This window comes from Cherax quadricarinatus, chromosome 35 (genome assembly GCF_038502225.1).
Source record: "Cherax quadricarinatus isolate ZL_2023a chromosome 35, ASM3850222v1, whole genome shotgun sequence".
Lineage (NCBI taxonomy): Eukaryota > Metazoa > Arthropoda > Malacostraca > Decapoda > Parastacidae > Cherax > Cherax quadricarinatus.
The window spans coordinates 34,784,377-34,806,562 of record NC_091326.1 but is presented as its reverse complement, the minus strand read 5'-3'; the positions used below and the strand labels follow the sequence as shown (position 1 = coordinate 34,806,562).

Genomic DNA, 22,186 nt, shown 5'->3' with positions numbered 1-22,186 from the left:
TATCTAAAATATATTTAGATGGATTAGACCAAATTAAATTGTGCTTGTTATAATAAGGTTAGTTAAGTTTTCTTATGTTCTTTTGATACAAAATTATTAATTTTTACAGTGCATTGTTGTTATTGATATATATATATATATATATATATATATATATATATATATATATATATATATATATATATATATATATATATATATATATATATATATATATATATATATATATATATATATATATATATATACATACATATATATATATATATATATATATATATATATATATATATATATATTTCAACAAGTCGGCCATCTCCCACCGAGGCAGGGTGACCCAAAAAAGAAAGAAAATCCCCAAAAAGAAAATACTTTCATCATCATTCAACACTTTCACCACACTCACACATTATCACTGCTTTTGCAGAGGTGCCCAGAATACAACAGTTTAGAAGCATATACGTATAAAGATACCCAACATATCCCTCCAAACTGACAATATTCCAAACCCCTCCTTTAGAGTGCAGGCATTGTACTTCCCATTTCCAGGACTCAAGTCCGACTATATGAAAATAACCGGTTTCCCTGAATCCCTTCACTAAATATTACCCTGCTCACACTCCAACAGATCGTCAGGTCCCAAGTATCATTCGTCTCCATTCACTCCTATCTAACACGCTCATGCACGCTTGCTGGAAGTCCAAGCCCCTCGCCCACAAAACCTCCTTTATCCCCTCTTTCCAACCCTTTCGAGGACGACCCCTACCCCTCTTTCCTTCCCCTATAGATTTATATGCTTTCCATGTCATTCTACTTTGATCCATTCTCTCTAAATGACCAAACCACCTCAACAACCCCTCTTCTGCCCTCTGACTAATGCTTTTATTAACTCCACACCTTCTCCTAATTTCCACACTCCGAATTTTCTGCATAATATTTACACCACACATTGTCCTTAGACAGGACATCTCCACTGCCTCCAACCGTCTCCTCGCTGCTGCATTTACCACCCAAGCTTCACATCCATATAAGAGTGTTGGTACTACTATACTTTCTTACATTCCCTTCTTTGCCTCCATAGATAACGTTTTTTGACTCCACATATACCTCAACGCACCACTCACCTTTTTTCCCTCATCAATTCTATGATTAACCTCATCCTTCATAAATCCATCCGCCGACACGTCAACTCCCAAGTATCTGAAAACATTCACTTCTTCCATACTCCTCCTCCCCAATTTGATATCCAATTTTTCTTTATCTAAATCATTTGATACCCTAATCACCTTACTCTTTTCTATGTTCACTTTCAACTTTCTACCTTTACACACATTCTCAAACTCATCCACTAACCTTTGCAATTTTTCTTTAGAATCTCCCATAAGCACAGTATCATCAGCAAAAAGTAACTGTGTCAATTCCCATTTTGAATTTGATTCCCCATAATTTAATCCCACCCCTCTCCCGAACACCCTAGCATTTACTTCTTTTACAACCCCATCTATAAATATATTAAACAACCATGGTGACATTACACATCCCTGTCTAAGACCTACTTTTACTGGGAAGTATTCTCCCTCTCTTCTACACACCCTAGCCTGAGCCTCACTATCCTCATAAAAGCTCTTTACAGCATTTAGTAACTTACCACCTATTCCATATACTTGCAACATCTGCCACATTGCTCCTCTATCCACTCTATCATATGCCTTTTCTAAATCCATAAATGCAATAAAAACTTCCCTACCTTTATCTAAATACTGTTCACATATATGCTTCAATGTAAACACTTGATCTACACATCCCCTACCCACTCTGAAACCTCCTTGCTCATCCGCAATTCTACATTCTGTCTTACCTCTGATTCTTTCAATTATAACCCTACCGTATACTTTTCCTGGTATACTCAGTAAACTTATTCCTCTATAATTTTTACAATCTCTTTTGTCCCCTTTCCCTTTATATAAAGGGACTATACATGCTCTCTGCCAATCCCTAGGTACCTTCCCCTCTTTCATACATTTATTAAACAAATGTACCAACCACTCCAACACTATATCCCCCCCTGCTTTTAACATTTCTGTCATGATCCCATCAGTTCCAGCTGCTTTACCCCCTTTCATTCTACGTAATGCCTCACGTACCTCCCCCACACTTACATTCTGCTCTTCTTCACTCCTAAAAGATGGTATACCTCCCTGGCCAGTGCATGAAATTACCGCCTCCCTTTATATATATATATATATATATATATATATATATATATATATATATATATATATATATATATATATATATATATATATATATATATATAATGTCAGAAAGTCAACGAACATAAATACTCAACACAGATTATTAAATTATAAAATTGATTCACGAAATCGTAATGACACGATTGCAAACAAACATAACAAAGGTGGGGTTTGAACCCGCGGTCAGAGTCGCAAAACTCCAGACCGACGCGGCAGCCACTGGGCCAACTAGCTGAGACTGTCTGACCGCGGGTTCAAACCCCACCCGTGGTATGGTTTATAACATTGATAATGGAAAATTGTTACATTGTCTTCATTAACCCGCAGAGCACTTCAGCGTCCTTAAAGAATATACCATGTTAATGTTAACCACAAAATATACCATGTTAATGTTAACCACAAAATATACCATGTTAATGTTAACCACAAAATATACCATGTTAATGTTAACCACAAAATATACCATGTTAATGTTAACCACAAAATATACCATGTTAATGTTAACCACAAAATATACCATGTTAATGTTAACCACAAAATATACCATGTTAATGTTAACCACAAAGTCATCTTTCATATAATCGTAAATAATTTCTTATTATGGTCTGTGGCAAATTTACTGAGTGTATGTGTGCTCACCTAACTGTGGTTGCAGGGGTCGAGTCACAGCTCCTGGCCCAGTCTCTTCACTGGTAGCTACAAGGTCCACTCTGTCCCTGCTCCATGAGCTTTATCATACCTCTACTTAAAGATGTTTATGGATCCTGCCTCCACTACATCACTTTCCAGACGGTTCCACTTCCTGACGACTCTATGACTGAAGAAGTACTTCCTAACATCCCTGTGACTCATATGAGTCTTCAACTTCCAGTTGTGACCCCTTGTTGCTTTGTCACATCTCTGGAACATGTATCTATCTACCTTGTCGATTCCTGTCAGTTAGGTTAGGTTAGGTTCGGTTCGTCAGGAAACAGGACAAATGTTTCCTGACGCGGGTCTTAGTCAGATGATGACCCGCCTTTGGAGCTTTTGGTCATCTGACCGAGGCCTTCCGCTGGCTTACCGGTCCACCCCTTTAAAAATTATGGTCATTTATAACCATTATTATATTCCTGTCAGTATATTATGTCATTATGTCCCCCATCCCTCCTGTTCTCCAGGGTCGTCAGGTTTATTTTCCTTAACCTCTCCTCGTAGGACATACCCCTTAACTTTGGGACTAGTCTTGTTGCAAAACTTTGCACTATATCTAATTTCCTGACTTGCTTGACCAGGTGTGGGTTCCAAACTAGTGTTGGGCCTGACGTAAGAGTGTGCATGTGCGCTCACCTATTTGTGGTTGCAGAGGTCGAGTCACAGCTCCTGGCCTCGCCTCTTCCCTGGTCGCTACTAGGTTTAATCCCTGCTCCATGAGCTTTATGGTACCTCTTCTTAAAGATATGTATGGATCCTGCCCCCACTACATCACTCCAGATTTTTCCCACTTCCTGACAACTCTGTGAAGAAATACTTCTTAATATCCTTGTGACTCAGCTGAGTCTTCAACTTCCAATTGTGACCCCATGTTGCTGTGTCCCATCAAAAACATTCTGTCCCTATCCAGCATGTCAATTATTCTCAGTTATGTCTTCCCTATCCCTCACGTCCTCCTCGTAGGACAAATCACTCAGTTCCAGGAATAGTCTTGTTGCAAACCTTTGCACTTACTCGATGTTCTTGACAAGGTGTGGGTTCCATATTGGTGCTACATACTCCAATATGGACCTGACGTATATTGTGTACAGAGTCTTGAATGACTCCTTACTCAGCTATCGAAACGCTATTCTTAGGTTTGCCAGGCACCCATAGGCTGCAGCAATTATTTGGTTGATGCGCGCCTCAGATGTGCTCGGCATCATACTCACCCCAGAATCCCTTTTCCTTGAGTGAGGTTTGCAGTCTTTGGCCACCTAGCCTGTACTCTGTTGTCTCCTCTGACCTTCCCCAATCTTCATGGCTTTGCACCTGGTGGGGTTAAACTCCAGGAGCCAGTTGCTGAACCAGGCTTGCAACCTGTCCAGATCCCTTTGTAGTGCTACCTGATCCTGATCCTCATCCGTTTGAATTCTTCGCATTAGCTTCACATCGTCTGCAAACAGGGACACCTCTGAATCTATGCTTTCCGTCATGTCATTCACATAAACTAGAAACAGCACCGGTCCTAGGACTGACCCCTGGGGAACCCCGCTCGTCATAGGCGCCCTCTTTGACACCTCGTCGTGCGTGCGTGCGCGCGTGTGTGTGTGTGTACTCACCTAGTTGTACTCACCTAGTTGAGGTTGCGGGGGTCGAGTCCGAGCTCCTGGCCCCGCCTCTTCACTGATCGCTACTAGGTCACTCTCCCCGAGCCGTGAGCTTTATCATACCTCTGCTTAAAGCTATGTATGGATCCTGCCTCCACTACATCGCTTCCCAAACTATTCCACTTACTGACTACTCTGTGGCTGAAGAAATACTTCCTAACATCCCTGTGATTCATCTGTGTCTTCAGCTTCCAACTGTGTCCCCTTGTTACTGTGTCCAATCTCTGGAACATCCTGTCTTTGTCCACCTTGTCAATTCCCCTCAGTATTTTGTATGTCGTTACCATGTCCCCCCTATCTCTCCTGTCCTCCAGTGTCGTCAGGTTGATTTCCCTTAACCTCTCCTCGTAGGACATACCTCTTAGCTCTGGGACTAGTCTTGTTGCAAACCTTTGCACTTTCTCTAGTTTCTTTACGTGCTTGGCTAGGTGTGGGTTCCAAACTGGTGCCGCATACTCCAATATGGGCCTAACGTATACTGTGTACAGGGTCCTGAACGATTCCTTATTAAGATGTCGGAATGCTGTTCTGAGGTTTGCTAGGCGCCCATATGCTGCAGCAGTTATTTGGTTGATGTGCGCTTCAGGAGATGTGCCTGGTGTTATACTCACCCCAAGATCTTTTTCCTTGAGTGAGGTTTGTAGTCTCTGACCCCCTAGACTGTACTCCGTCTGCGGCCTTCTTTGCCCTTCCCCAATCTTCATGACTTTGCACTTGGTGGGTGCACTTGTGTGTGTGTGTGTGTGTGTGTGTGTGTGTGTGTGTGTGTGTGTGTGTGTGTGTGTGTGTGTGTGTGTGTGTGTGTGCGTGTGTGTGTGTGTGTGTTTTTCACCATATGGTAAACATTAGTGTATAACGAAGCAGAATATGTGAGAGCATTAGTGTGTGAAATTCACTCTGGTGTTGCCAAGTGTTGGGGTCTCACCTCGAGCGAGCACACCCCGGGCTCAGCGCCGGCCAAAGTACACGACCAGTCAAACACACTGCTGCAGAGGGAGATGAAGGCGTAGAAAGCAATGAGGTTGGCGGCGATGTTTGCCACCAGCGGGATGGCGTTAGTCACTCCTAACATGGCAGCATGCAGCCAGTTGGCCTCGTCTCTGTTGGTCAAGTGTTTCACGTTATATATCAGTGTACCATCACACAGTATATATATTGTCAGCCTGTCCTCTTAATAACAAGACAGTATTTCACTGTTGGTAAGATAGTCAAATAGGTGACTAAAGGTAGTAGTTGTGACGTTTACGGAGCACTTTGACAGCGACTGATGAAGGTGGTGCCTTAAACAGTTAAGAAAAGAGGTGAGAATCTCCAAGTGATTCATTATAACAATCAAAACATTCTCACTATAGCATCAATGAAGTCTACCTCTCTTTCTTGTCCTTATATTTCAATCTTAGACTCACCCTTTAATGATCTTTATATCCTTGACGCTGGTCTTGGATTGTTTGGTCTCTGGGTAGAAGAGCTTAGCGAAGGCGAGAGCTGCCGGGGCGCTCATGACGGAGGCGGAGAGCAGGTGAGCAGCGTCGACGCCGAAGCTGATGTAAGCTGCGAGGACGGAGCCAGCGATGGTAGCGAAGCCTCCCGTCATGACAGCATGCAGCTCTGACTTGGTCATTATTGTAATATACGGCTTGATCAGCAGCGGCGCCTCCGTCTGATGGGGTGGTTGACATTATTAATACAGAATAAACCATTCATCACACAGAACAGTGTAACATTAACAACTACAGAGTCAAGACTTGGGAAATATGGAATTTAGAAATGAGATAGAAATATCATTCAGGACTCACTATATAAAAATAACATTAATTTAATAAATACAACACATACGCACTTACTAATGCCAATAAAATAACATTTGCAGACTTATAATAATGAATTTCAAGGATCATGACAAGTTAAAGGAATATATTAAAAATATTAGGTCAACCACACCAAGAGATTCACCTAAAATATCACAGAGGTTTTCATAATAATAATAAGCTGACCACCTTATTATGTGGCTTAAACACAGACAGGAGCAGCATTCCCTACATGTTGGTGTCTATGGCGGTATTTCTCTACAATTCACGTTTCTGTTTTAATCTATTTTAATATTAAATATAAACCAGTAAGTAAGGGAAACGCAGTTATTAGATTTTTGGAGCATCATCGAAATCAGTGGCTGAGATGTTATTCTACCTCAGCTAATTTACTGACTCAGGTGTTAGAGGGCATCCGTATTTATGGTATAGTACTACCTACCCCTCACCCTTACCATTTAACACTTGTCTAATACCCTGTTGTTTATATACCGATAGTTAGCAGGTGTTGGGTAATTTGCTCAAGCGTCTTGCTATTAACTGTGAATCTAACCAGTCTCTTGTTGGTACAGCCGGGTGCTTTACCGCAACGACACCTAATTACTCACTACTGTATTGTATTTTTTACCCCGGTCTTAATTATTATGTAAACACATAAGAGGATAATTTCCTTATTTATCGTGGGTAACTGAGTGCACAAAGAAGTGTAAGTCGACCCATCTTCTTAAATTCAACATTAAGGTTTGGGATACGCTTTGCAGCAAATGTATCGATTTACGTTATGTTAAGTTTAGTTAGGTTAGTTTCTGAACCAGGGTTCCACGAGAGGTCTCTAGGTTAGAGCAGTTTCTGAACCAGGGTTCCACGAGAGGTCTCTAGGTTAGAGTAGTTTCTGAACCAGGGTTCCACGAGAGGTCTCTAGGTTAGAGCAGTTTCTGAACCAGGGTTCCACGAGAGGTCTCTAGGTTAGAGCAGTTTCTGAACCAGGGTTCCACGAGAGGTCTCTAGGTTAGAGTAGTTTCTGAACCAGGGTTCCACGAGAGGTCTCTAGGTTAGAGTAGTTTCTGAACCAGGGTTCCGCGAGAGGTCTCTAGGTTAGAGTAGTTTCTGAACCAGGGTTCCACGAGAGGTCTCTAGGATAGAGCAGTTTCTGAACCAGGGTTCCACGAGAGGTCTCTAGGTTAGAGCAGTTTCTGAACCAGGGTTCCACGAGAGGTCTCTAGGTTAGAGCAGTTTCTGAACCAGGGTTCCACGAGAGGTCTCTAGGTTAGAGCAGTTTCTGAACCAGGGTTCCACGAGAGGTCTCTAGGTTAGAGCAGTTTCTGATCCAGGGTTCCACGAGAGGTCTCTAGGTTAGAGCAGTTTCTGAACCAGGGTTCCACGAGTGATCTCTAGGTTAAAGCAGTTTCTGAACCAGGGTTCCACGAGAGATCTCTAGGTTAGAGCAGTTTCTGAACCAGGGTTCCACGAGAGATCTCTTGGTTAGAGCAGTTTCTGAACCAGGGTTCCACGAGAGATCTCTAGGTTAGAGCATTTTCTGAACCAGGGTTCCACGAGAGATCTCTAGGTTAGAGCAGTTTCTGAACCAGGGTTCCACGAGAGATCTCTTGGTTAGAGCAGTTTCTGAACCAGGGTTCCACGAGAGATCTTTAGGTTAGAGCAGTTTCTGAACCAGGGTTCCACGAGAGATCTCTAGGTTAGAGCAGTTTCTGAACCAGGGTTCCACGAGAGATCTCTAGGTTAGAGCAGTTTCTGAACCAGGGTTCCACGAGAGATCTCTAGGTTAGAGCAGTTTCTGAACCAGGGTTCCACGAGAGATCTCTAGGTTAGAGCAGTTTCTGAACCAGGGTTCCACGAGAGATATCTAGGTTAGAGCAGTTTCTGAACCAGGGTTCCACGAGAGATCTCTAGGTTAGAGCAGTTTCTGAACCAGGGTTCCACGAGAGATCTCTAGGTTAGAGCAGTTTCTGAACCAGGGTTCCACGAGAGATCTCGAGGGGTTCCAAGAGAAATAGTGATAAATAGAATAGAATAATCACATATAAATGCGCTTCCGAGTCATTTTTGTGTGAAATTTTCTATTCATAATTTTAGTAATTAGGTTCGGCATGTACTTAGGTATTATAAAACAGTCTTCAACCAGCGACGTCTATACAATACCAGTATAAAACTGAGTTTAGTAGTCAGTCGACAGGAACTATACATGACGGATTCGTGTATCAAACGAGTCACTGGAGTACAGGACGCACACACGGTCGCCATGTGAAGGTGGAGTATCTGCCATTCATAGCAAAACAGTAAATATATTGGTGTAGTTAACCAAGAACAAAGACAGAAAGTCTCCTTTCAGTTGAAGATGAAGTCCGTGAGTGTTTATCTAAAGTTCGACCCAGAATTACGTATTTGTGTACCAAAAGATAACTACGATTTTCACATCAGAGAAGCAAATTTCATTATCTAAATTAGCTTCAAAAATTACATTTCTTTGACCCACATATTTGTTCTTCTGACATTTTACCTTGATTCATCTTATGACTTTTCAACATTGTCAATAAACAATTGACTCATGCAATAAACAATTGATTTATTGAAAACAAACCAGACCAGGGTAAGCGCGCCGCGAGTTCAATCCCTTCTGTGGTATGGTTTAACGATTTAACTTATTTTATTAGTTTTCTGTTTTCGTTCTGTTTATATATTAGTTATTTATGTTTATTTGTATTTACAGTTATGGATAATTTTTTTCGTGTGAATAAAATCCTCCGTATGAGGTGGCCAGAACCATCAGTTGGATTTAAGAAAAAATGTTATGTATTCCTTATGATCTCTTCCTTTATAAAATAGAAAGATATTGATAATTATATAATAATTTTTTTGTAGGGGAGTTCCCTGAGACATAAAAATTATTGTAAGGTTCCTCAGGGATAAAGAGGCTGAGAAACACTGGGTTAGTGTTGTCTGAGAAACACTGGGTTAGTGTTGTCTGAGAAACACTGGGTTAGTGTTGTCTGAGAAACACTGGGTTAGTGTTGTCTGAGAAACACTGGGTTAGTGTTGTCTGAGAAACACTGGGTTAGTGTTGTCTGAGAAACACTGGGTTAGTGTTGTCTGAGAAACACTGGGTTAGTGTTGTCTGAGAAACACTGGGTTATTGTTGTCTGAGAAACACTGGGTTAGTGTTGTCTGAGAAACACTGGGTTAGTGTTGTCTGAGAAACACTGGGTTAGTGTTGTCTGAGAAACACTGGGTTAGTGTTGTCTGAGAAACACTGGGTTAGTGTTGTCTGAGAAACACTGGGTTAGTGTTGTCTGAGAAACACTGGGTTAGTGTTGTCTGAGAAACACTGGGTTAGTGTTGTCTGAGAAACACTGGGTTAGTGTTGTCTGAGAAACACTGGGTTAGTGTTGTCTGAGAAACACTGGGTTAGTGTTGTCTGAGAAACACTGGGTTAGTGTTGTCTGAGAAACACTGGGTTAGTGTTGTCTGAGAAACACTGGGTTAGTGTTGTCTGAGAAACACTGGGTTAGTGTTGTCTGAGAAACACTGGGTTAGTGTTGTCTGAGAAACACTGGGTTAGTGTTGTCTGAGAAACACTGGGTTAGTGTTGTCTGAGAAACACTGGGTTAGTGTTGTCTGAGAAACACTGGGTTAGTGTTGTCTGAGAAACACTGGGTTAGTGTTGTCTGAGAAACACTGGGTTAGTGTTGTCTGAGAAACACTGGGTTAGTGTTGTCTGAGAAACACTGGGTTAGTGTTGTCTGAGAAACACTGGGTTAGTGTTGTCTGAGAAACACTGGGTTAGTGTTGTCTGAGAAACACTGGGTTAGTGTTGTCTGAGAAACACTGGGTTAGTGTTGTCTGAGAAACACTGGGTTAGTGTTGTCTGAGAAACACTGGGTTAGTGTTGTCTGAGAAACACTGGGTTAGTGTTGTCTGAGAAACACTGGGTTAGTGTTGTCTGAGAAACACTGGGTTAGTGTTGTCTGAGAAACACTGGGTTAGTGTTGTCTGAGAAACACTGGGTTAGTGTTGTCTGAGAAACACTGGGTTAGTGTTGTCTGAGAAACACTGGGTTAGTGTTGTCTGAGAAACACTGGGTTAGTGTTGTCTGAGAAACACTGGGTTAGTGTTGTCTGAGAAACACTGGGTTAGTGTTGTCTGAGAAACACTGGGTTAGTGTTGTCTGAGAAACACTGGGTTAGTGTTGTCTGAGAAACACTGGGTTAGTGTTGTCTGAGAAACACTGGGTTAGTGTTGTCTGAGAAACACTGGGTTAGTGTTGTCTGAGAAACACTGGGTTAGTGTTGTCTGAGAAACACTGGGTTAGTGTTGTCTGAGAAACACTGGGTTAGTGTTGTCTGAGAAACACTGGGTTAGTGTTGTCTGAGAAACACTGGGTTAGTGTTGTCTGAGAAACACTGGGTTAGTGTTGTCTGAGAAACACTGGGTTAGTGTTGTCTGAGAAACACTGGGTTAGTGTTGTCTGAGAAACACTGGGTTAGTGTTGTCTGAGAAACACTGGGTTAGTGTTGTCTGAGAAACACTGGGTTAGTGTTGTCTGAGAAACACTGGGTTAGTGTTGTCTGAGAAACACTGGGTTAGTGTTGTCTGAGAAACACTGGGTTAGTGTTGTCTGAGAAACACTGGGTTAGTGTTGTCTGAGAAACACTGGGTTAGTGTTGTCTGAGAAACACTGGGTTAGTGTTGTCTGAGAAACACTGGGTTAGTGTTGTCTGAGAAACACTGGGTTAGTGTTGTCTGAGAAACACTGGGTTAGTGTTGTCTGAGAAACACTGGGTTAGTGTTGTCTGAGAAACACTGGGTTAGTGTTGTCTGAGAAACACTGGGTTAGTGTTGTCTGAGAAACACTGGGTTAGTGTTGTCTGAGAAACACTGGGTTAGTGTTGTCTGAGAAACACTGGGTTAGTGTTGTCTGAGAAACACTGGGTTAGTGTTGTCTAGCAATAAAAAACTAACTATAATGTACCACTACGGTAACAAGTGAAATGTAAGAACCACAATGGAAATAAGTCACTTTGTCTGACTTTTTTTGGTTATCCCGGGTTCTCTACACATATGCTGCTATGTATGATAATTATATATATATTATCATAGTTCCTTGATAACGTGAGTAGTCACGAAAGCGCTTGGAATTTCTCTATTTTTTCAGAGTGGTTGTTTTGCATATTCCGAAATCACCTGTTTACTGTGATCTTATTGCATATATATATATATATATATATATATATATATATATATATATATATATATATATATATATATATATATATATATATATATATATATATATATATATATATATGCAAAACAACCACTGTGAAAGAATAGAGAAGTTCAAAGCGCATTCGTGACTACTCACATTATCAAGGAACAATGAAAGTAAAGCATTAAAGGAAGGTATATAAAAGGGTAGCCCACACCTCACTATCAGATCCCACAACAACGAAACACCTGTTAGGTAAGACACATATGCAACAGTTAGGTATCTTTATTTCGAAACGTTTCGCCTACACAGTAGGCTTCTTCAGTCGAGTACAGAAAAGTTGATAGAAGATACTTGAAGACGATGTAATCAGTCCATCACCCTTAAAGTTTTGAGGTGGTCAGTCCCTCAGTCTGGAGAAGAGCATTGTTCCGTTGTCTGAAACAATATGTTTCAGACAATATTGTTTCAGACAATGGAACAATGCTCTTCTCCAGACTGAGGGACCCCTCAAAACTTTAAGGGTGATGGACTGATTACATCGTCTTCAAGTATCTTCTATCAACTTTTCTGTACTCGACTGAAGAAGCCTACTGTGTAGGCGAAACGTTTCGAAATAAAGATACCTAACTGTTGCATATGTGTCTTACCTATCAATCTGTCGGTATTTTATACCATTTTAATGTTCAACGAAACACCTGACGCGAGACAGCAGGCCCGCCGGCCGAACTAGACAGGTCCTTCTTACAACCCACCAACAAACTATTCTACCCAAGAAATAAGAAATTTAAAAAATTATTATTTGTCCAATGTATTATTAAATTCTTCCCAAATTCTATTAATTATAAATGGATCTAATTTATATAAACCAAAGGAAATATTCATATTATTGTCAAAACTGCTTTTTATGAAACAAGATTCAATTATATTCCTGTCGACCATGGACTTGCTTGATACTACTTTCTCAACTTTTTGAAAATCAATTGGATGGTTAAAATCTCTTACATTAATAAATAGAGCATTGGAATCTTGTCCAGTTCTAATGCTATATTTATGTTGTTTTAATCTTAGTTCGAGATTTTTACCAGTTTGACCGTAATAAACTTTATCGCAAATTTTACAAGGAATCTTATAGACACATCCATCAATCAACATTTTTGGGGGAATTCTTTATTAAAAGTTTTTTTTACTGTATCAAGATTTTTGAATACAACTTTAATATTAAAAGTCTTAAGAAGAGAAGGCATATCAACCAAGTTTTCATGGTAAGGGAGAACCAACATATTTTTAGTTGAATAAGGCTGGTTGTTTCTTTTTGGATTGTAAAAAGTATTTCTAGCAACTTTAAAAGATTTATCAATTACATTTCTTGGGTATTTCAAATCATTACCTATTTCATAAATTTTGGATATTTCCTCATCTATGAACTCAGGACTACAAATTCGTAAAGCTCTCAAAAACATTGATGAGAAAACAGACAGTTTAACTCTGTCTTGATGGGAAGAATAATAGTGGACATAGGAACAGTTATTTGTAGGTTTTCTGTAAATTTTAAATTTGAATTCATTATTACCCTTAATAATTAAAACATCTAGAAAAGGCAATGAGTTATTTTCTTCAAATTCAACAGTAAAATTTATTGAATGGGCTAAGCTATTTAATTTGCCAAGGAAATGGTGTATGTCTACATTTTTGGGCATAAGACACAAAATGGCATCAACATATCTGAACCATTTAGCTCTATTAGGGAGGATTGTGTTAAGCAACCTTGTTTCAAAAAATTCCATGTATAGGTTACTAAGAACAGGTGAAAGAGGATTTCCCATTGCCATACCAAACTTCTGAGTGTAAAGCTTATCATTAAATACAAATTTTGCATCAACACTGCAAAGTTTAATAAGTTTAATGATAGTAGGAATTGGCAATGGTAAATCATAATTAACGAGTTCTTCAGATAAGAACTTAATAAATCATCAACAGCAACTTTCGTAAACAAGGAAGTAACATCAAAACTAACCATATTAAAATCATTTAAGTCAGTCAAGGAGCTTAATTTATCAACCAAGTCTATGTTGTTTTTAACATTAAAGTTAGAAATTTTACCAACAATAGGGCTCAAAATATCAACAAGCCATTTGGATAATTTATATGAAACTGATCCTATGGAGCTAATAATTGGTCTGACTGGATTCCCTGGTTTGTGTATTTTTATTAGTCCATACATGTAAGGTAAAGATGGATTAGTGGAAGTAAATTGTTTGACTAATTCATCTTTGCCTTTCAGTAGAAGTTTTATTCTTTTATTGAAATTGCTGTTAACGGTGTCTAGGGGATTTTTTCTAAAGTTAGAATAGGTTTCAGTATCATCTAAGAGATTATTCATTTTTTCTTGGTAATCATTTTCTTTCATAATTACTATTGCATTTATTTTGTCTGCTTTAGTAAGGCGCAAATTTTTATTGTTATTAAGTGTATCATAAGACTTAAAGAATCTTTGAGGGCAATTGGGAATGTTTGGTTTTAACATAGAGCTATATACCATTCCTTTACTAATATTAATTTCATCAGAGGATAAATCAGAAAATTTTTCAAAGTTACAAAAGGCTTTTGCAATTTCAACATTATTAAGTTTTTTTGAAGTTGCAAAACTTAGGCCAAAACCTAGAGCAGCAGTTGTATGTTTGTCTAAAATTTCATCTGATAAGTTAATTACAAAATTGTTATTAGCATGCTTTGTCCAATCACTATTTTCAATTAAAATGTCTAATTTTCTTTGTAGTTTGCTCTTGAGTTCATTACAAATTCTTCTGAGTTTATTATAGCAATGATCCATCATACTGTGTTTCCATTCTGATGGAATGGCCTGATTAAAAGAGTATTTTTTGTTTCTCAATATTTTGAATGCTTCCTTCTCCTGTATTTTAGTTATTTCAATATGTTTTTGAAGAATAATTCTCATAAAATCATCAAAAGGACGATCTCTCATGTCAAGGATGATATTGGCTAAAAGACACGTGGGCAGAACTTGTTCATTTAAACAATTTTTTAAAAAATTAAGTCGAATTTTTAACTTGTGGGACTTGATCAGTGCAGAAGAAAACTGGGAAACAAAAGAAATATGATTAGGAAAGCTTATCGAGAACATTCTGAAGAGTCGTGTGGTATCCATTAATGCAATAAGATCACAGTAAACAGGTGATTTCAGAATATGCAAAACAACCACTGTGAAAGAATAGAGAAGTTCCAAGCGCCTTTTCTAGATGTTTTAATTATTAAGGGTAATAATGAATTCAAATTTAAAATTTACAGAAAACCTACAAATAACTGTTCCTATGTCCACTATTATTCTTCCCATCAAGATAAAGTTAAACTGTCTGTTTTCTCATCAATGTTTTTGAGAGCTTTACGAATTTGTAGTCCAGAGTTCATAGATGAGGAAATATCCAAAATTTATGAAATAGGTAATGATTTGAAATACCCAAGAAATGTAATTGATAAATCTTTTAAAGTTGCTAGAAATACTTTTTACAATCCAAAAAGAAACAACCAGCCTTATTCAACTAAAAATATGTTGGTTCTCCCTTACCATGAAAACTTGGTTGATATGCCTTCTCTTCTTAAGACTTTTAATATTAAAGTTGTATTCAAAAATCTTGATACAGTAAAAAAACTTTTGATAAAGAATTCCCCTCAAAATGCTGATGGATGTGTCTATAAGATTCCTTGTAAAATTTGCGATAAAGTTTATTACGGTCAAACTGGTAAAAATCTCGAACTAAGATTAAAACAACATAAATATAGCATTAGAACTGGACAAGATTCCAATGCTCTATTTATTCATGTAAGAGATTTTAACCATCCAATTGATTTTCAAAAAGTTGAGAAAGTAGTACCAAGCAAGTCCATGGTCGATAGGAATATAATTGAATCTTGTTTCATAAAAAGCAGTTTTGACAATAATATGAATATTTCCTTTGGTTTATATAAATTAGATCCATTTATAATTAATAGAATTTGGGAAGAATTTAATAATACATTGGACAAATAATAATTTTTTAAATTTCTTATTTCTTGGGTAGAATAATTTGTTGGTGGGTTGTATGAATGACCTGTCAAGTTCGGCCGGCGGGCCCGCTGTCTCGCGTCAGGTGTTTCGTTGTTGTGGGATCTGATAGTGAGGTGTGGGCTACCCCTTTATATACCTTCCTTTAATGCTTTACTTTCATTGTTCCTTGATAATGTGAGTAGTCACGAAAGCGCATTGAACTTCTCTATTCTTTCACAGTGGTTGTTTTGCATATTCTGAAATCACCTGTTTACTGTAATCTTATTGCATATATATATATATATATATATATATATATATATATATATATATATATATATATATATATATATATATATATATATATATATATATATGTATGTGTGTGTGTGTATACCTAAATAAATTTACTGAGCTATCAGAAGGGGTGGCGCCAGAACAGAAAACTGCGACCCATTAGAGATCTATCAGACGATACCAATATTTAAAACTAGTTTATCAGTCACACATTTGACTATCATCACAACAGTGAAATAGTGTGTTATCACAGGTGCGCTAATGCTACTCACCTGACCGAGGAAGATGTTGGCAGCAGCGTTGACACTCTCACAGGCAGTGGTGCCCACTGTGACCTGCAGGAACCAGCCCAGCTTGATCACCACCCACTGCATCACTCCCCAGTAATACAAGATCTGGATGCAGAAGCTGAAGAACAAGATCACCGACAACACCTGAACAGAAATAACACCGAAATTAATATACATATCCTGTTATTATTTATTATATTCCTGGAACACTTGTTCCGGGAATATAATAATGCCAAATTTATTTTATTCAGAGCTTGGTATGATAGTTACGTACCGGCGCGGCGAAGCTTGGTATGATAGTTACGTACCGGCGCGGCGAAGCTTGGTATGATAGTTACGTACCGGCGCGGCGAAGCTTGGTATGATAGTTACGTACCGGCGCGGCGAAGCTTGGTATGATAGTTACGTACCGGCGCGGCGAAGCTTGGTATGATAGTTACGTACCGGCGCGGCGAAGCTTGGTATGATAGTTACGTACCGGCGCGGCGAAGCTTGGTATGATAGTTACGTACCGGCGCGGCGAAGCTTGGTATGATAGTTACGTACCGGCGCGGCGAAGCTTGGTATGATAGTTACGTACCGGCGCGGCGAAGCTTGGTATGATAGTTACGTACCGGCGCGGCGAAGCTTGGTATGATAGTTACGTACCGGCGCGGCGAAGCTTGGTATGATAGTTACGTACCGGCGCGGCGAAGCTTGGTATGATAGTTACGTACCGGCCCGGCGAAGCTTGGTATGATAGTTACGTACCGGCGCGGCGAAGCTTGGTATGATAGTTACGTACCGGCGCGGCGAAGCTTGGTATGATAGTTACGTACCGGCGCGGCGAAGCTTGGTATGATAGTTACGTACCGGCCCGGCGAAGCTTGGTATGATAGTTACGTACCGGCGCGGCGAAGCTTGGTATGATAGTTACGTACCGGCGCGGCGAAGCTTGGTATGATAGTTACGTACCGGCGCGGCGAAGCTTGGTATGATAGTTACGTACCGGCGCGGCGAAGCTTGGTATGATAGTTACGTACCGGCCCGGCGAAGCTTGGTATGATAGTTACGTACCGGCGCGGCGAAGCTTGGTATGATAGTTACGTACCGGCGCGGCGAAGCTTGGTATGATAGTTACGTACCGGCGCGGCGAAGCAGGTTCTGTGTCAACTTCAAGTATACAGTTGATTTCCTAACCTGTCAGTAGTTGCCAACACTATTATATTAACAAGGAACAGCCAAACCCGTATGGGTTGTGTAGCGCCTGGAGAATGGAAGGCAATCAGGAAACTTAGAGGAACATAAGAACGAAGGAACACTACAGTAGACCTACTGGGCAATGCTAGGTAAATTAAATACCCACACCCACTCATGTACCAGTCCAACCTATATTTAAAATTACCCAAAGTTCTTGCCTCAATTAGGCATCCTGGACGTTAGTTTCAGTCATCTACAACTCTACTGCCGAACTGCCACTTCCCAATATCTTTTCTAAATTCAAATTTCTCCAATTTGAATCCATTGTCGTGAGTCTTGGGCTGATCACATATTATCAGCACGCTATTTATGTTGACTTTTATTTATTCTTGTCTATGTTGACTTTTATTTATTCTTGTCTATGTTGACTTTTATTTATTCTTGTCTATGTTGACTTTTATTTATTCTTGTCTATGTTGACTTTTATTTATTCTTGTCTATGTTGACTTTTATTTATTCTTGTCTATGTTGACTTTTATTTTTTCTTGTCTTTCATTTGTTCTGTTCAATCACATGTTCCCTAATTTTACTCCTCTTTTCTTTTTCAGCCTCTTTTCTTATGGACGGTTTTTAATACATGGAATCAACTTGGTCATTCTTGTCTATATACTTTCCAGTGCATTTATGTCCATCCTTTAATATGGGGACCCGAAATAAGTAGCATAAACTTCTGTAAATGTAACTAAAGACGTATTAACTTTAAATGTAATCTAGGACTTCCAGTATTTATATTTCTTGATATGAAGCCAAAAATTCTATTAACTTCATTATTATGAACTGTTAACTTGACTTCAAATTTGTGTTAACCAGAACTCCTTCATCTACACTACTAGTACCACTGTTATTTATTTTATTATTATATCTTTTCTTCATCTTGGGTTACCTAATACGAGTGAAAAAAGTTAGTATATTCACTAGGCAGCAACGACCCTTTGTAAAACTGCTGAGATTGGTTGATTAAACCATATCTTTCAAGACAGCTTAGAATTCCATCAACAGTTATCGATTCCATCAGCTTTCCCACAATTGGGGTTAGGCTGACAGGTTTATAACTTGAAACTAAAGATCTATCTCCAGTTTTGTAAATGGGAATTACATTTACCATTTTTCCGGTGCTAGATTGTAGTGATATGTTGAAGAGACAATCAAATGGTTCGCTAAGTTCCTTCTTACATTCCTTTACAACCCTTAACAGCTCATCAGGGCCCCATGGCTTGTTTTAGGATCATGTAGTTAGTGACCTTCATGATTAAGAAGTGCAACAGTGGGTTCTCTTTATTGTTGAAAGGTTTAGCCTACACAGTAGGCCTCTTCAGTCAAATACAAAGGCAACAGGTGTAGTAGCGAAATGAAGATGTAATCCGTCCCTCAACCTTGGAGAAATGGTGTTTAAGGTGGTCAGTCCCTCAGCCTGGAAGAGTTCAGCTCCATAGTCTGTAACGATATGAAGCTGTTGCATGAGAATGGAGTCTTAAATACTGTCGAAGGTAAGGCAGAAGATCTCGAAGACGTTGCAGGGGATGGGATTCACTAGAAGTAAGAAGGCAGGTCCCTCTGGAATCCAACCTTTCTCACTCACAACTAGTAGTTACGCGATGAAGTGTGAAAGATATCCTATGTACCAAGATACCGTTGTGCTACTACACTTGCTGCCTCTGTATTGGACTGAAGAAGTCTACTGTATAGACGAAACGTTTTAACAGCAAAGATACTCAAGTGTTGCACATGTATCTTAGTGAACTTGTCGGTATTTTATACCATTTTCAACATTAGTGACCTTGATATTGCATAACTTACTTTCATCCTGACCAGTATATTTATTTCTGCGATTTCGTTTGAATCCTCGTATGAAAACAGAGGAAATAAGTGTTGAAAATGGTACACAGTTCTTTATTATTAACAGTAAGATGACCCGAGTTACATTTAAGTGGGTCTATATCTTCACTAATATTATTCCTAAATACTTGTAAGAAACCCTTAGGATTGTTGAAAAGTTGACTTCCTTGGATAGAAAAACCTTTACTGGCATGAAGGGGAGCCCTTGAAGGGGCCGCGACACATGAAGTAATATACCTTGAAGCCGAATATATGTTGTTTAGAGACTAGAGGACCGAAGACGAAGGAGGAGCCAGAGTCAGTGAAGGCGAGGAAGGTGGAGACCTTGTCGCCAGCACACTGGAACACTGCCTGCCCTAGCGGCCACCTCAGGATAGCAACACCCAGCAGGAACTGTAGACCCATACCCCAGGCAATGTGACGCCACCGTATCTGTACAAAAACAGTATTATGTTCAACAACCTCTCTAAACCATGCACCGCAGTGTGCGCCTTTAAACCATGCACCACATTATTATTATAATCAAGGGGGAAGCACTCAACCCATAGGATTATACAGTGCTTGGGGGAGGGATGGAAGGTATTCAGGTTTAACTCAGGGAACTAGAGCACAGATCCAGTTCCCTAGATCAAGAGCCCCTCACCAGCATCAAGGAACACCATGCACCAGTGTGCGCCTTTAAACCATGCACCACAGTGTGCGCCGTTCATATTTACCGAACATATATTTATATCCTACTACTGGGCGGAACTCGTCTATTACAATTTGGGTATATCACAGAATAAGTATTTTTTTTGTGTTTGAAAATATATATTTTGGGAGATATCGAAAACAATTTATTAAATCTTATTATAATAAATCTTATTATAATAAATCTTATTATAATAAGACGGGTGAGATAGCGCAGGTTAAGTTATCTTAGGCTATTTTAAGTTTCGTTTCGTTTATTTTAGACATCTTTTTTTTTACCATTTGCACAAAAGATATTATACCAACTGCAAAATCAACTTAACATTTTAAAATTCAAATTATAATTAATGGCTAAAATCGGCCGAGTTTTGGTCATCCACTATTAGCAAGTTGTGATCAACTCACGAACTTTAGTTAATCTAATTATTGGAATTATAAAACTGGTAAGGAAGTGGTAGACTATTATCAGCAGGACAACAATAATAAATGAAATAAATGATTAAGTTGTACACGTGGGTACCTCCGTCACCTGAAATAAAGACGAGACTTACCTTACGAGGAGCCACTGAGAAGACTCACGTTACGAGGAGCCACTGAGAAGACTCGCCTTACGAGGAGCCACTGAGAAGACTCGCCTTACGAGGAGCCACTGAGAAGACTCACCTTACGAGGAGCCACTGAGAAGACTCACCTTACGAGGAGCCACTGAGAAGACTCACGGTACGAGGAGCCACTGAGAAGACTCACCTTACGAGGAGCCACAGAGAAGACTCACCTTACGAGGAGCCACTGAGAAGACTCACCTTACGAGGAGCCACTGAGAAGACTCACCTTACGAGGAGCCACTGAGAAGACTCACCTTACGAGGAGCCACAGAGAAGACTCACCTTACGAGGAGCCACTGAGAAGACTCACCTTACGAGGAGCCACTGAGAAGACTCACCTTACGAGGAGCCACTGAGAAGACTCACCTTACGAGGAGCCACTGAGAAGACTCACGCTACGAGGAGCCACTGAGAAGACTCACCTTACGGGGAGCCACTGAGAAGACTCACCTTACGAGGAGCCACTGAGAAGACGAACCCGAACACCAGAAGAACCACGATGCCAAAGAGAGAGATGAGACGACGTGGGTCTTCCCTAGCGTCCACCACCAGGAAGATCACCACAGCACCCACCAGCATCACATACACCACCCACCGCACCCACCTGTTGGTGTATCTTATTGTTAACACAGCCCAAAGTTTCCACATGCTGGTCTATGCATGCACACGTGCGCACACACACACACATGACCGGTACTGTTTATGGTATATGTGAATGACATGACGGAAGGAACAGACTCAGAAGTGTGTGTTTTCAGACGATGTGAAGTTAATAAGGAGAACTGATTCGGAGGAGGACAGAGCAGGACTGCACAGGGATCTGGAGAGGCTGTAGGCCTGGTTTGGCAACTGGCTCCTGGAGTTCAACCCTCCTAAGTGCAAAGTAATGAAGATCGGGGAAGGGCAAAGAAGACCGCAGATAGAATACAGCCTAGGAGGCCAAAGACTACAAACCTTACTCAAGAAAAAGGATCTTGGGATGACCATAATACCGAACATATCACCTGAGGTGCACATCAACCAAATAACTGTTGCAACACATGGGCGACTAGCAAACCTAAGAATAACTTTCCGACATCTCAGTAAGGAGTCGTTCAGGACTCTGTACACCGTGTTTATCAGGCCTATATCGGAGTATGCAACACCAGCCTGGAACCCACACCTGGGCAAGCACGTCAGGAAATTAGAGAAAGTGCAAGGATTTGCAACAAGACTAGTCCCGGAGCTAAGGGGTATGTTCTACGAGGAGAGGTTAAGGGAAACTGACCTGACAACACTGGAGGACAGGGTGGATATGATAACAACATATAAAATACTGAGAGGAATCGACAAGGTGGACAGATACAAGATGTTCCAGAGGTGGGACACAGCAACAAGGGGTCAAAATTGGAAGTTCAAGACTCAGATGAGTCACAGAGATGTTAGGAAGTATTTCTTCAGTCACAAAGTTGTCAGGAAGTGGAATAGTCTGGAAAGTGAGGCAGTGGAGGAAGGATTCATACATAGCTTTAAGAAGAGGTATGATAGTTCACGGAGCAGGGAGTGGCCTTGTAGC

At 40.0% G+C, this 22,186-nt stretch overlaps 1 protein-coding gene across 1 annotated transcript in view; it reads right to left on the bottom strand.

The window, feature by feature from the left end:
• Positions 1–22,186, bottom strand: part of CNT2 (Concentrative nucleoside transporter 2) — a 40,447-nt gene that overhangs the window by 5,767 nt on the left and 12,494 nt on the right. The window contains exons 3-7 of the mRNA XM_070091507.1: positions 21,082–21,235; positions 19,574–19,768; positions 16,244–16,405; positions 6,004–6,257; positions 5,523–5,697 (exon numbers count right to left, since the gene is read on the bottom strand). Coding sequence (XP_069947608.1) covers positions 5,523–5,697; positions 6,004–6,257; positions 16,244–16,405; positions 19,574–19,768; positions 21,082–21,210 — 915 coding nt within the window. The 5' untranslated portion in view covers positions 21,211–21,235. The remainder of the gene's footprint in view (positions 1–5,522; positions 5,698–6,003; positions 6,258–16,243; positions 16,406–19,573; positions 19,769–21,081; positions 21,236–22,186) is intronic.